Source organism: Gymnodraco acuticeps, unplaced genomic scaffold, assembly GCF_902827175.1.
Source record: "Gymnodraco acuticeps unplaced genomic scaffold, fGymAcu1.1, whole genome shotgun sequence".
Classification (NCBI taxonomy): Eukaryota; Metazoa; Chordata; class Actinopteri; order Perciformes; family Bathydraconidae; genus Gymnodraco; species Gymnodraco acuticeps.
Genome location: NW_022990955.1, coordinates 7,501 through 23,681, shown reverse-complemented (window position 1 = coordinate 23,681; position 16,181 = coordinate 7,501). Strand labels below are relative to the sequence as shown.

At 39.4% G+C, this 16,181-nt stretch overlaps 1 protein-coding gene across 3 annotated transcripts in view; it reads left to right on the top strand.

Annotated features, from left to right (window-relative positions):
• The first annotated feature begins 24 nt into the window (after positions 1-24).
• ptk6b (PTK6 protein tyrosine kinase 6b) overlaps positions 25-16,181 on the top strand; it is a 19,505-nt gene continuing 3,348 nt past the window's right edge. The window contains exons 1-9 of one of the 3 annotated variants that reach the window (XM_034235130.1): positions 25-654; positions 2,502-2,623; positions 4,108-4,137; positions 4,603-4,766; positions 5,816-5,981; positions 10,477-10,638; positions 11,215-11,396; positions 11,482-11,635; positions 13,085-13,296. In XM_034235130.1, the coding sequence (XP_034091021.1) occupies positions 206-654; positions 2,502-2,623; positions 4,108-4,137; positions 4,603-4,766; positions 5,816-5,981; positions 10,477-10,638; positions 11,215-11,396; positions 11,482-11,635; positions 13,085-13,179 (1,524 nt within the window). In that variant the 5' untranslated portion in view covers positions 25-205 and the 3' untranslated portion in view covers positions 13,180-13,296. Of the gene's footprint in view, positions 655-2,501; positions 2,624-4,107; positions 4,138-4,602; positions 4,767-5,815; positions 5,982-10,476; positions 10,639-11,214; positions 11,397-11,481; positions 11,636-13,084; positions 13,297-16,181 lie in introns of those variants that run through there. The other 2 variants (XM_034235128.1, XM_034235129.1) reach the window with 2 other exon arrangements.

Sequence of the window (16,181 nt, the reverse complement as noted above, 5' to 3'; positions counted from 1 at the left end):
TAGCGTTCAGTGCAGAATCAGTCTCAGAGGATAAGGCCACAGGCAGCGGTTTCACTGTAGGGCATTCCCAGGATTCGTCACGCAGCATCACGCTCTACCTGTCCAACAGGTGAGGCCAGCTCACGCACAGCAGAGGGAGAAGGCTTCAAAACCGAGCAGGGAGGCCACTCTAGGAGGGGGGGTGCGGGAGCATTCATGGTCATCTATGGGTGAGTGTCTACGGAAAGCTTGCCCATGTCTGGAAACACTATGGCAGAGGATTTTCAGCGACAAGAAGCCTCCTCCTGGAGCAGAAGGAGGAGGAGGAGGGGGAGGAGGGAGTAGTGGTGGGGAAGGAGGAGGGGGGGGGAGCAGTATGGACGGTACCGGAGGGGTTAGCGGCAGCATCAGTGACGGTACCGGAGGGTCGAGCCCACCGAGCCAGGCCCCGCAGGTGAAGGGGTCCGAGAGCGGCTCCATGTTCCGGGCGCTGTGGTCGTTTGAGTCTCGGCACCCGGACGAGCTGTCGTTCCAGGAGGGGGATCTGTTCAGCGTCATCAGCCGCACGGGGGACTGGTGGACCGCGCGCAGGATCGATAAGAACGGGCGCGTGCTCGACACCGGGGTCGTGCCCAAAAACTACCTGGACCGGGCCGAGTCTCTGCAAACGCAACCGTGAGTGATGGTGGCAAAATACAGAAACGGACCATCAACTATTTAGGTCATTTGAATACACATAAATAAACTGGGTCATTTGCAACCATAACACATTTCAGATTTTACAGACTGTTGCCTAATTTGCGATTCGCTTGACCCATATAAAAGGGAGCCATATCATTAACAATCATATTATTACAAAATTCTGGATCAAAAGTTTTGAGGTGCTAACAAATTATTAACACGCTGCACAAGGTGTTGACAAGTAAATCACAAGATGCACATCGTATAAATGCATCAAGTTCTTCACACCATCAGCATACTGCACTGATAAAATAATCTGACCTATAGTATAGCACAAATAAATCTGTGATATTAACAATACCAAATAGAGTTCAGGGTATCTTTACATGACTGTAGTTTTTAATGTAGTTATCTACAAGGTGTACAGGTGTGACCCTGTATAAACCAATCAATAATAAATGATTGAGCATTTTCTTAATAGATACTGAAGGTATTATCAATTATTACATTATCAAGTGAGTGTGGCTTCAATCTTCTCTACACTTTCATTTGATGGCTTAAAATCACTGCAAAAATACTCTTGTTTGATCTTGATCATAAAATTAGGTTGACTTTACTTGCACATAGATTTTTTTACCTCCTAAAATCTAAATCTAAATCATGGGACTTGAACATGAGGCTTTCAAGTCTTTGGAGTTACTGCAGAGAGGCGAGGTAAATCATTTTTGGAATTTATTTTGTATCCCTTATTAATATTTGATATTAAATACATTACAGTTACATGAATCCAACATATTATTAAGAAAGGTACTTTGGCCTATTAGAGGTGCAGTGATGACGCACGTTGAACAATAACGTGAGCTATATAACCTGTTCTAAATCACAACCTATCACAAGGGGAAAACTTTTTTTTTTTAATAAGGTTTTGAATGCATCATGAAAAGGTACATTTTTACATGGCATTTTAGTTACCACCTTTATTATAATTGAAATGTATAAAAACGCTTCTTTATTTATTCACAGAAGATTATGTTAAAAGAGCGATAGCCTCATTAAACGTCATTCACAAAAAATTAACCTAATAGTTTGTCATCACAATTCCTATTTTTGGTTTGGCGTAAATGATTAAAATCGGCTACTTTTCCATAATCATGCCATCATTACATTACATTACATTACATTGCATTTAACTGACGCTTTTATCCAAAGCGACTTACAATAAGTACATTCGACCAGGAAGACACAACCTTGAAGAAAACAGAATCATATAAGTACATCAGGTTTCATAGAGCCAAACATTTCAAGTGCTACTCAACTGGCTTCATGAACACCAAGTGAGCTTTTATACAATGACAACTTACTATAAGGAGTATCAGGAGAAGTTTATCCATGTTATTATTATTGTTCTGACTCTTCTGCATCACATACCTCTGTACCCTGTGTTGTGAGTCACACTGTGAGCATCTCAATAACACCTTTCATAATGTCAGTGTCTAGTCTAAGCAGTGAAGCCGCACCACTTCTTGTTTTGTCTCTATCTCTCTGTTTATTGCTTCAAAGTGGAAGTGTGTACTTTGAGTTTTGAGTACTTTGAGTTGTTCCCACATGTCCACAGCTGCTGTGGTCTAAAACTAAATTACAGAGTTGCTGGTTTTAATATGTTAAAAACTGCGATTATGTGTTTATTATCATTTAATGTTGAATTTATTTCATTTTTAAATCTGTTTTTACTTGTATGGATGGACATGCAACCATTATTTTAATTACGATAATCAAAGAGTTACCATTTGATGACCACTTCCTATTTTTGACTTGTATTCATGGCTTTCTGTCACGATCAGGTGGTTTTTCGGGACAATGAACCGCATTGAGGCTCAGAGCCACCTGATGGGAACAGGAAATGACTCGGGAGCTTTCCTCATCCGACACAGCGAGAAAGACCACGTGGGATATGTTCTGTCAGGTGAGACAAGAAGGAGAGTGGCGAAATGGGAACAAGATGTGTGTCGTGCCACTAGGTCTAGGCAATATAACAACATTATATATATATATATGGATATCGTGATATGAGACTAGATATCATGGTAGATTGTGGATATTGTAATATAAGTGTTGTGTTTTCTTGGTTTTTAAAGGCTGATCATATCAACATCACTAATGTTTTCTCCAAAATGGTATTGTGTTAAAATGTAATGGAAGTGCCAATAGTCAACCCTAAAATGTTGTTATAATATTGATAGAGGTAATGTGTTAAAGGTCCCATGTCATGGCCATTGCTACTGATCATAATTCCATTGTTGAGGTCTACTAGAATAGATTTATATTGAGCAATTTTCCAAACTCACATTGGTTTCTCATACAGCATCTCTGTGTGTATTCACTCCCTGTCCTAAACGGCTTGTTCGCCGCTGCAAGGCTCCACTAGGGCGTCACAGTTTCGCAGCTGTGTGTGTGTGTGTGTGTGTGTGTGTGTGTGTGTGTGTGTGTGTGTGTGTGTGTGTGTGTGTGTGTGTGTGTGTGTGTGTGTGTGTGTGTGTGTGTGTGTGTGTGTGGTGTGTGTGTGTGTGTGTGTGTGTGTGTGTGTGTGTGGTGTGTGTGTGTGTGTGTGGTGTGTGTGTGTGTGTGAGGAGCTCCACAGATTGGTCCATTTGGAAACAATGGAAAAAGAGAAATCCCCAACGAGGTGTTCTTGGGCAGCAAAGACAGGTCTTTTCTGTGTTAGAGTTTTACATGGTGTACTTTGAGGGTTTGTGACTCTGCAGACCGTTTACATGCATACAAACCTTCATAACACACAAGGGGATGGGTAATAACCGTAAAATCATGACATGGGACCTTTAAAATCGAGTGAGGAAGGAAAGAGTTTCGCTTCAGTTTAGAAAAACGAGAGTGAGATACAAACTGCTTTTGTGCAATATCACTTACTATTTAATATTGTTACTGGCCTCTTGTTCACTTACTTTATTTTGCTGCTACTTATTTTATTGTATTACAAGTGTGTTTGCCTTTATGATTTAATACCCAAGCCTACTTACTTTATTTTTGTCTTTCATCTTCGCTGTCACTTTGCTGTAAAGATTCTGCAATGTGTAAAATATAATGATAGCACTCTGCCTTAGGATGTGGTAGTTTGTGAAGGAAAGAACGAGCAACCTAAAATAAGAGTTTTACACATACTCAATCAAATACTGTCTAATTCATGTTTATAGATAAATAAATACATCTTCCGGAAAAATTACACGTGACACTAGCAGCACATGAATGAAAAAACACTAATCTCAAGTGCACCAGTATGCCCTTTTACACGAACACGTACACAAGTATGTAAAATAAATGTGAACCCTGCCAGAATTGACAAAGCTCAGTCCCATTATACCTCTGACTGTATTTTCTTCCTTCCTGCTAAATGCCCGTCCGTATATTACCTTCACTGATGACCTTTCAAAGAGCAACAGCACAACCGTAACCACAGAAAATGTCAGTATTTATTTTTTTCCTTCATATCATGCAGGGTACTAATTCGTACCTTTCAACATGACCTACAACACTTTCTACCAGAGCTACAACAGCCAAACCTGTAACACACAACTCGGAATGAAACTGCAATACAATATCATTTCTATTTTACATTTCTTTGAAATCTTTTGCGGAAACTCTGTTTTTGTACCTGTTATGAAGCATTTCAACATGTGTATATGCCCTGACCAATCATTGAACATCTAAAATAGTTCCCAGGATGTTCTGTGATAAAAGTTTGTGAGACATCTCAGATGCTGTTTTGGTGCTTTTTTTGAAGCAGCTTAGTACTTATAGATCTATTAACCAATATTAAGATAAATCCAAGTGAGGAAAATGTAAGTGAGGCTAAGGTCTTTGTGTTGTACTTTTCTAATGAACTCTGCTTTTCTCTGACTGTCTGTATGTCTGTGAATCTTTCTGCAGTGAAAGTGAGCGTTCGGGTGAAGCACTTCAAGGTGCACACAGCAAACGAGACTAATTTCTACATAGAGCACAACCTCCAGGTCACCTCCCTGATCGACTTGGTGGAGCACTACTGCGCCAACGACCTGACCAACACCGGCACGCTGGGAAACCCCTGCAAGAGGGTAGGAGGCTATCTCTCTATCTTTATTGTTCCTTTTTTCTTCTGCATATGAGAAAACAAGAAGTGTGAACACAGTTCAAACTTAAGTACAGCTGTTGTACTTCTTTTGAGTGGAGGTGTGTTATGTTGTTGCAATCGAGCCTCAATGCGAAATTCACAAAAGGAAATCATGCAACAAATATGCAGAAGTTGGCAGGAAGCCAACTATAATGCTTCAAAATAAAAATGCAACACTAAGTCCCAGAGATATGTCAAACTCAATGCTATGATGTAGAAATGCACTGTTATAAGGAAGTGACAGAACAAACATATAAGCATCAAAATACAACTAAATTAACAAAAGTCAACGTACTCATGACAAATGCAACATTTTTCTAATGTAATGAGTAAAGGGTATAGCAGTGAATGGAAATACTCATAATAAAGAGGACCTTGAAGTATAATGCTTTAGTTAATAACTCGCAACCCCTCAGCAGGAATTTTCCAATCGATTAAAGCTCTATAGAAATCTTAGTGATGGATATTCTCAGCACAGAATCACTCTTTGTTTAATAATGTAAAAATAAAGACCTGTCCTGTTTTAAAACAGACTTGGAAAAATAGACCTATCCTGCCATGAAGGTGCATTGTTAACACATTGTGTATCAGAAGCTATGAGTCGGAGGATTTACTTGTTGCTTTTGTCCAACATGATAATAAACTAAATAAATGTTGCTTTCTGACGGCAAGTTAGACAAAATAAGACATCGGATAACTTAACAGAAATTAATTGGATCATATTTCACTATTTTATTACATTTTAAAGACCAAACAATTAGTACAGAAAGTGATTGTCCAAAAAGAAAACACAGTTGCAGCTCCAAACGTTAGAGATATACCGTACGTTTACATATTTCACATTTCCATGCAGTGATCCTGATATTGAATGATAGATTGAAACAGATCTAATATACTTTAAACTTTAGCTTTCATGCATTGTCTAGCATTTCTAATCTGTATTGATGTCCCTTTATGACCAACAATTGCGTGCACGTGTGTTTCCCTCATCAGAAAAAGCCTCCTACCACAGATCTGAGTCACTTTACGGTGGACGAGTGGGAGCTCCCGAAAGACGAGTTCACGCTGTTGGAGGAGCTGGGCAGCGGATACTTCGCTGACGTCTACCGGGGGCGCTGGAAAAACCACATCAATGTCGCCATCAAGATCCTCAAAAGTGGTATTTGTTCCTCTCTCTTAAAGCTCGATTTAATATATTTATGAACACGAGGAGTTGTTTAGGTTCTAAGCTCTTCAAAAACCAAACGGAACGGCTTGAAAAAGTTTTAAATACAGAAATGTTTATTTGAGCTCCTTTTACATATTTAGCTAATCTAGGCTGAGAAAAAAGTGGAAACGGATATATGGTGAAAGCACTTTAATGTGACTGTTCACAATTAAATAGTTGGTTGACCCTGTCATTATTTATTTGTATAGTTATTTAAATGTTTTGATACATTCAGATGTTATGTATGTAAAGGCTTAATCCTAAAGAAAGAATTAGAGGCTTTAAAGAAATACGGACACAATACATTTGACTTCTTTAAATTCTCTTGAATCAAAGTAATCTGAGTGAATCGGAACAATAAGTCACATTGATTCACATTGATGATTCATTTCAGTAACTTTGACACAAAAGTGGCATTTCCTCGTGGTTTCTAGCTCCTCAAATGTGAAATTATTTTGCGTTTCCTTCTCTTATAAAATTTAAATCTGCAAAGTAAAGATATCAAATAAAATGCAGTACAATATTTCGCTCTTGAATGTAATGGACTAGAAGTACAAAGGAGCAGAGCATTTGAAAAAAAGATTGAACCTGAATATAGTTCTTGAGTAAATACACAGCTTTTGTTTTCTTAACAGTGTTGTGCAAAAATAAAAGTATGCATTGTGGATACACGTTGGAACATGTTGGACCACATTTGAGAGAAACTGATGATAGACATAAGAAGTATGTAATCTTCACGGTAATCCTCGGACGCCTCTCAGCTGTAAATTGCAACTGGCTCTTCAAGCTAAAGTGACACTCTGATTTACTGAACATATAACTGCTGCTTTGTTGTGCAACGATGAGTAACATTATGTTTCCTGGTTGAGTAGATTTTCATCATCTTTTGGCTCAAAGTATGTACCACCAACGTATCACTATTGTTTAAATAGTCACAATACACGTCGTTGTAACAAACACCTGTAGAAAGCTGAGGTGGAATTAAACTAATTCCATTTACTGAAGTACTGTATTCACGTACTATTGGTTATGTTCTTATACTTTACTTGAGTATTTTCTTTTCATGCTTCTTTCTATCTCTACTCTACCACATTTCAGAGGGAAATATTTTACTTTTTACTCCACTACATGTATCTGATAGTTAAAAGGATGTTAAATATATATGAGGAGTTTGACTATAAGAGCAGATTTGTCATGAAAGAAAAATGGTTTCAATTTCTTCTTGACAACATGGTGAATCTGATTTATTTATGGAGTAATTAGTAATCCACTTATATACTGGAATAGCCACACCTTTTTCTGCATTAAGAACTCTGACGTTTAATGCCTTAGGTACGATTTCCTGATTATACTTACTTTTACATAAATAACATTGTGAATGCACTTTTTTAAGTGTGATATTAGTAGCCTACTTCTACTAAGGGAAGGATCTCAAAACTTCCTACTCCACTGTTAGAGAAGTCAGTGAGACCATTATGAGACGTGAAGCAAAGCCACTCATACTTCAGTCTGTCAGGCAGCTCTCTCATTGGTTGACCTGATGACTCATTGTTCAGCAATACCGTAACACTCCTCCAAACAGGAAGTAGAGACTAAACTATCTTCTTATTTCCATGAATCACTGTCTAAACATACCTTTAGACTGAAACCCAGGCCAGTTTATTGTAAATTATTCTAGATCATATTTCTGATCAATTGTTTATGACACAGATAACTAATGTAATAAAACGTAATATTTACTAATCATCGTTGCGCATCGTTTTAGTGAAGAGAATGTAAGGTCAACAACAAGTTGTAACATCATTGGCTGAATTACTATTAAAATGAAGTAGAGACTTTACAAAAAAAATGTTTTACTTGATAAATGACTTTCCTGCCAACACAGTGGTGGTCCTCACTAATTGTTAAATACAAATATAACTGTTTTGGTAATTAACAAAGCTATTTATTTTTAAATCTAAATGTGCTCAATAGTTCATAAAAATAAGAACACTTTAAATGATAATGCATTGTTTCGATTACCTTTTAGTTTGAATATCATCACATCAACAAAGTCTTAAAAAGCTTCTTTGCTTGTTAATGTCTGTCTGTGTATATAGAATAGAATATATCTTTATTGTCATCATACAAAGTACAAACGAAATTCCTTTGGCAACTCTCACTGCAGTAATAAAATAGACACAATAAATAAATAAGAGTGGTAAAAGCAGAGGTAGTAGCGATGACAGTGCAACGAGATAAAACTCAATGTGCATATTTACACTTACAGTCTAAATGTATATTAGTAAAGTAGCCATAAGTATGACTAAATAGTAATAGAGAGAGAGCCAAGCCGCTGCGTCTGCACGCGACGCCATCATGAATGAATGCCGAATATGTCCTGTTTTCTGTCAGTTTTTAATTGAATTTAGCCCTGTGGTGAGGAAATCTGACCCGAATACATCACATTTTGGCCATTACCGTGACAAAACACATATTTACAGCCCACTTTATTATTTTGCCTTTTTTGGACTGTTTTGTTATTTCCACTCGTTTGGGAAATTGGGAACATTTTCCTCAGAAATCTTTTAATCAGAAGATGCTGCTTACAAAAGGTGGAGAAACCCCGAAGTCATTGATTAATCTACTAACCACTTTAACACAACGCTAGATAATAGAAAGAAGGAATATGTGAACTACTGTAGCAGCGGCTGATATGTTTTTGTATGGTTGTTGCAATAATCTTGAGGCTTGAGGCAGATGTAAAAACAGCTTTACAGAGTGAAACAGCTGATGAAATATAGATGAGCATCTTTTGCTCTTGCAATAATTTTAGGGCAGATTGAGTCATGAAAGTGTTTCTTTTAACCACACCGCTACCACAACTGCAAAACAGTTGGATTGATTCTAATATTTATCCGTCATAAAGTACAGTGAGCTTTTACTGGAGAAGTATTTTTCATGTTGTTGTGTTGACTTGCATTTTAAATAACAGCTGTCTACATCTTCTTCAGTGGCTCCATATTTTGACTTTCTTTTATTCTAACTGTCTGTTTCTAAACCATTCTGTGTTGCTAGTAGATTTTCACAATTGTTTTTGATAGGGATGGTCGAATTTATTATAGTGACTACACAGATCGGGAAACTGGTATGCGCTGCTTGAAACTATTCGGTTTGGCTTTTAGAGTTTCTGGCCTTTTCTTAAAACAAGCAAAATCAAGAAAAGTTACTATAACATACAAGAATAATAAATATGCAATTAGCTGAGAAGATTTAGATTCTTTTTGCCGCTCTTTTAACATAAGGAAATCAATATATATATTTACAGTTCAATACATTGTTTAATTACCAGCTAACATGGTTATTACATTACATTACATTGCATTTAGCTGACGCTTTTATCCAAAGCGACTTACAATAAGTGCATTCGACCAAGAAGATACAAACTTGAAGAAAACAGAATCATATAAGTACATCAGGTTTCATAGAGCCAAACATTTCAAGTGCTACTCAACTGGCTTTAGATAAGCCAGTCCTTTAATATAAGTGCTTTGTTAGCAAATGTATCGCTCGAAGTGGAGTCGAAAGAGATGAGTTTTCAGTCTGCGCCGGAAGATGTGCAAGCTATCTGCTGTCCTGATGTCAATGGGGAGCTCATTCCACCATCTTGGAGCCAGGACAGCAAACCCACGTGTTTTTGCTGATGGGAACTTGGGTCCCCCTCGGGTGCAGCGAGCCGTTTGCCTGATTTAGAGCGGAGTGCACATGCTGGGGTGTACAGTTTAACCAGGTCCTGGATCTAGGAAGGGCCAGATCCATTCACAGCGGGTTGTAGCAGCGATGTTTGCAGTGAAGGACAGTTTGTTATCTAGGGTCACACCCAGATTCCTTGCAGTCTGAGTCGGGGAAACAACAGAGGGGCCGATGTTGATTGTTAGGTCAAGAGTGGGACAATCTTTTCCGGGAAAGAAAATCGGGTTCAGTCTTGTCAAGGTTGAGCTTAAGGTGGGAAGCAGACATCCACTGAGAGATGTCTGCTAGACAAGCAGAGATGCGTGCGACGACCTGGGTCTCTGAGCGGGGAAAGGACAGAATTAATTGAGTGTCGTCAGCGTAGCAGTGGTATGAAAAACCATGCGGGCTAATGACTGATCCGAGCGAGTTTGTGTACAGAGAGAAGAGGAGGGGACCAAGAACAGAGCCCTGAGGGACCCCTGTAGTTAATTGACAAGGGTCGGACTCGGTTTGATGAACATACAAATATATACAAATAGAGCAGTGCTTCATGATAATCTTTTTTGAAAGACTATAAAATCAGGAAACCATCAAACATAGGTTGGTTTAAGTGTGGTATATTTGTCCAACGGTTAACATGGTTTCCTTCTCTTCCTTTTTTCTCTTTATTCCTCTTTTCTGTTTCACATGCTTTTAATTCTCTCTCCATCTGTCGGCCTGTTTCTCTCTCCAGACTCTGAGTTGAACCACCGTGAGTTTCAGAGGGAAGTGCAGATCCTGAAAAGCCTCCGCCATCGTCACCTCATCTCTCTGTTTGCCACCTGCACGGCCTCGGCTCCGTACTACATCATCACTGAGCTGATGGAAAAAGGCAGCCTGCTCAACTTCCTCAGAGGTAAACCCCTCACTGTGGCACATACTTCTGTCTTTACGGAAGAAAAACTGAGCTTTATACCACAGGGTTAGTAGGTCAAGGGGTTAAAGATTGTTCTTCTGGTTCGAAAGTTGTTGTAGGTATAAACTACATTTTCAGTATTTCAAATTTAAATGTATAACTATAACTATACAAATATATGATTTAAAAAATGCACATGCACCTTAAGGTTATTTTAACTCTATAAGACATATTGCTTCTAAGTTTTTATCGCACTGCACTAGAAAGTGTTTCAGCATTGACATTGTTATTTGCTTATATGCAAATAAGAACAAATTACCTAAAACCCGTCATGCCTGTATGCATATCGGTGATTCAAAAACTTGATTCAAAAAGGAAAAAACACAATGTGCCAAGATTTAGCTTTAGCCTTTAGCATCTAGCATTTAGATGTAGCATCTTAACTGTGCCAACAAAGTGCACCAGATTGATGCATTTAATGTTAAATATACAACATTTATGGTGAAAAATAATAAAATGTTTGCAATATTGTGCAGCCCTAGTTTTAAACTATATTTGTTCTTTTTATTGTTTCAGGTCCAGAGGGGCATAATCAAGACCTTGCGGCCCTCATTGACATGGGAGCCCAGGTGGCTGATGGGATGTCGTACCTGGAGCAAAAGAACAGCATCCACAGAGATTTAGCGGCTCGAAATGTCCTGGTGGGGGAGGACTACATCTGTAAGGTGGCCGACTTTGGACTGGCCAGAGTGATCAAGGTAAGGGAGGAGGAGGTTATAAAGAGTCTTTTCTGAAGTCAAATCAAGCGGGCAGTTTGTTTAAGACAAAGCATTTGTCCTCCAGGAGCCTTTCTACATCACAGAAGACAAAAAGATTCCCTACAAGTGGAGCGCTCCAGAGGCCATCAGCCACGGGAAGTTCTCCAACAAGTCGGACGTCTGGTCTTTCGGTGTCCTGCTTTATGAGATTATCACATATGGAGGCACTCCTTACCCAGGTTGGTGGAATAAAATGTTGCAAAACTATCCTTTAAAGCCATTGCCCCTGTGTCTGTCACAACCCTAATGCTCACATTTGTTGATGCAGCTTAGGGGGGTGCAGCGGGTCTATCTACTGCAAACGTGGCATGAAATTACACAGACCGAATCCAGAATTTTGTCTTAACAAGTATTTTTTTTTATTTAAATGTTTTTTATTTTTCAGTTATAAAATAAACAGACATTGCTCCAGATAACAGAACATACAACAAAACATGTAACAACAAACAACTAAACAAAACGTAATGGGGGGGGAGGATGCAAGGATGACTTCCTAAGACAGCTGATTGTGACATACACAGGACATTACATACACAATACATTATACATTACACAGGAGATGCCATATTGACAGGGTCAGATAGGAGAGCTGCGGACAGTGAACCGCAATCCTCCTGTCTCCCCTCAAAATCCCCCAGCAGAGAAGCTGCACGCTCCATATTCAGTAGGTCCAGATTCTCCCTCAGCCATGAGTCCCTAGTAAAGCAGGCTGGTTTGCGTTCCTTCCAGTTTAGTAGGATGAGTCTTTTTGTGGCTAAACAGCCCAATGTCCAGAGCCGATCGGCAGTCCTTGCAACATTGCCATCTGGCTTGAGACCCAGTAGACATGCAATGGGACATGTAGGGAAATTAACTTTTAAAGATTCAGACATTAAGGGTATTACTTCTGACCAAAGTTTTTTTTACCGCTGGGCATTCCCAGAGTAGGTGCAACAATGTACCTCGCTTGCCACATTCATGCCAGCATAAGTCTCTGTGTTTATTGTCCATCTTGGATTTTGTAACAGGGGTGATGTATGCTCTATTGAGAATTTTGAACTGTATGATCCTGAATCTTACACATTTAGAAGAGAACATAGCTGACCTCCAAATGGAGTTCCATTGCAAAGCAGACAGAGAGATATTCAAGGCATGCTCCCAGGACAGTTGGACAGGAGAATAGGTATTCGGGGCAGCCCTAGATAATAATTTATAAATGTTAGAGACCACACCGGATTATATGATTGCTTTCTTGAGGCGCTGGTCCTCTTCCATACATGAAGCAGGCATGGCTCCCTCCTTACATTTTGTACTAATAATAGATGCTAGTTATGCATATGATAGAAAAGAGTCTGAGAGACCATACTGATTTTTGAGTTGTTGAAATGGAAGGGTTTGGTCTCTATATATCTGTCCAATTGTAGTAATACCAGCCCTCTGCCAGATATTGTTACTTAAGTTGCCTCCTCCTGCAGAAAGACAGGGGTTATTCCAAATGGGGCAAGATGGTAAAGAGAGCCCCTCTATGTTGAGTCTCCTGTGCAGTTGCTTTACAATAGAGCATGAAAAGCAGATGATGGTATTATCCATTGAGGGTGGTGGTTTTGGGCAGTAAATCATTGATGCCAGAGATATGTTTTGGTTTACAGACATGATGGATTGCTCCAGCCATTGCCAACTACCTACCGGAGAGGCACTTTTGTACGCCCACGATAATGGATACTTTGCATTGAAGGACAGATAATACTGGAATACATCCGGGACTCCCACACCTCCCATTGATCTTGGAATGATCAACTTATTATGTGCGATTCTGGGTTTTTTTATTATTCCAAAGGAACTGAGTGAATAGGGATTTGATATCTTTAAACAATTTTAGTGGGAATTCAAGAGGGATAGAGGAGATAATATGAGAAAGTCTTGGGAGAACATTCATTTTCAAGGTTTCTGCTCTGCCCATAGAGAAAGTGGTATGGCCATCCATCTGTTGATGTCCTCCTTAAAGGCCCTGTCACACTGTCCCGAAATTGACACCCGATGGACACACGAATATGGAATTGTGAATTTCGCACGAAGATGGCCCCGAACCACACACGAAGGCAACATTTACATTACATTTAAGACATACAACTGCAATGAAAGTACCAAAAACAATTATGTTACAGTACTATGATACTGTACTGATATCTTCAGACTTTGTTCTTTACTTTATCCGTCGTTATATGTAGAAAATATTACGTTTTCTCCGTAATGTTGTTTCCATAACAACAACAACTTCCTGTCAACTGTCCTTCAAAATAATATATTATATCCTTTTTAGTTTCACAGAACACAAATTGGGTTATTTACATAATATATTTACATGATTTTGTTGTGCAATAAAACAACCCGATGGACACACGATAAAGGAAATGTTCAAATTCGGCTGTGATCGTAGCAACATCGGGCCATTCGTGAGGGCATCTTAAGCCTTCGTATGACCGCCGGTGGAGTTTCTCAGGCTCCGGCAGCAACTTCGTCAGCGGTGGCAAAATCTTTGGCATGCCAAAAAATTGCCGAAGGACCTTGCGAAGGTTCATTTTCGTGTTGAATTCGTGTGTCAATTGTGCCCTTCGTAAGGACATCGTGAGGGCATCTTGTTATCATCGGTGCCATCGGGCATTCGCCCCGATCAGATTGACCGATGATAACACGAAGATGACACGATTTGACAAGATGCCCTCACGATGCCTTACGAAGTTGCCGCTCACGAAGTTGCTGCCGGAGCCTGAGAAACTCCACCGGCGGTCATACGATGGCTTAGATGCCCTCACGAATGGCCCGATATTGCTACGATCACAGCCGAATTTGAACATTTCCTTTATCGTGTGTCCATCGGGTGTCAATTTCGGGACAGTGTGACAGGGCCTTAATGGACTGGAAAATAGGAGAGACGATGTTAATTCCCAAATACCTCATTCCATTTGTTTTCCAAATAAAGGGGGTGTTCATTAGGTTGTGCTTATATGTATATGAGTTAAGTGGGATTGCTTCACTCTTGTTCCAATTTATCTTATATCCAGAGAAACTGCCAAATAAATGTATCATATCAAGAACTGTGGGTATAGAGAGTGCTGGCTTGCTCAAAGTAAGAAGTATATCGTCAGCGTACATATTTAATTTGAAATCGTGTTCATGAATATTCACACCATGTATGTCACCATTAGAGCGAATTGCACAGGCTAATGGTTCTAGAGCCATAATAAAAAGTAGGGGACTAACTGGACACCCTTGCCTCACGCCACGGTGTAAGGGGAAAGGTTTTGAGATGAATCCATTAGTTCTAACAGAAGAGAAGGGAGCGCTATACAAAGCCTTTACCCAGCTAATTAACTTGGGCCCAAAGCCACATTTCTTGAGCGTGTAAAATAGATATGCCCATTCTATTTGGTCAAAAGCTTTCTCAGCATCTAGTGATGCTGCAATCATTGGCAAATTGCTGGAGCTTGCTTCTAGGATAATCTGAAAAACCCTCCTCATGTTATTTGAGGACTGGCGGCCTGGAATGAAACCTACTTGGTCTAGATGCACTATAGATGGAACCACCTTCTCCAAATGGAGTGCCAGTATCTTGGCTAGAATCTTGTAGTCACAGTTGGTTACCCATCAGAGAAGGATCTTTGCCCGGTTTAGGCAACAATGAAATAATGGCCCTGCTCATGAAGGGAGGCATGGCTTCAGATTCTAATATTTCATTGAATAACAACAGTAAATATGGTGAAAGCTGTTCTTTAAAACATTTATAGAACTCTGTTCCAAAACCGTCGTCTCCTGGAGTTTTTCCTGATGCCATCTTCATGATTGAGTTTTCTATTTCATTTTGGGAAACAGGTGCCTCCATAGCAGATCTGTCAGCCAAGCTGACGCTAGGGAGGTTAAAACCTCCAAAAAAGCTATCTAAGGCTTCTTCATTCAAGTTATTTGTTGTGATATATAATTTAGAATAATAATTCTTGAAAGATTAATTGATTTTGGCTGCATCACACTGTAGCCTGTCATGCTCATCTCTGATCGCTGGAATAATCTGTCTGTTTTCTATTTGTTTCAATCTATGAGCTAACATTTTCCCTGCTTTGTCTCCGGATTCAAAGTATGTTCTTCGTAAACGAAAAAGAGCAAAAGCTGTCTCCTCATGTACAAGTTTCTGCAAATTAGTCCTAGCGGTGAGAAGTGAGTTCCTTAGATCTAAATTGGATGGGTCTAGCATATTCTTCTAGAGTCTAAAGTTTAATTGGGATTTCACCTCTCTGCGCTTTTTATTCTCTGCCGAGGAGAAACTAATTAACCAGCCCCTGCATGTTGCTTTAAAAGCCTCCCAGCCAGTGGTGACACTTGGACACAGAATTTAGATTGATCTCAAAGAAATCTAAAATGTGGTCTTTAATGAGCAGTGTACATTTTTCATTTTTGAGTAGAGATGTATTAAGTCGCCACTGTTTGGATTTGCAAGGGTTGGTTGGAGGGAAAAATGTGACAGATACCGCAGCATGATCACTTAATAATATACTATGCATTTTGATCTCAATAACATTCTGGATCAAATTTGAAGACATCATTATGTAATCTATCCTTGAGTAGGAGTTATGCGCACCGGAATAGAAAGAGTACTCTCGAGCATCTGGGTGCACTAGGCGCCACACATCTGTAATACCGAGCTCGGATTGGAAGTCCCTCAAGGCGGCGGAAATGTTTTTATCTGAAGGGAGA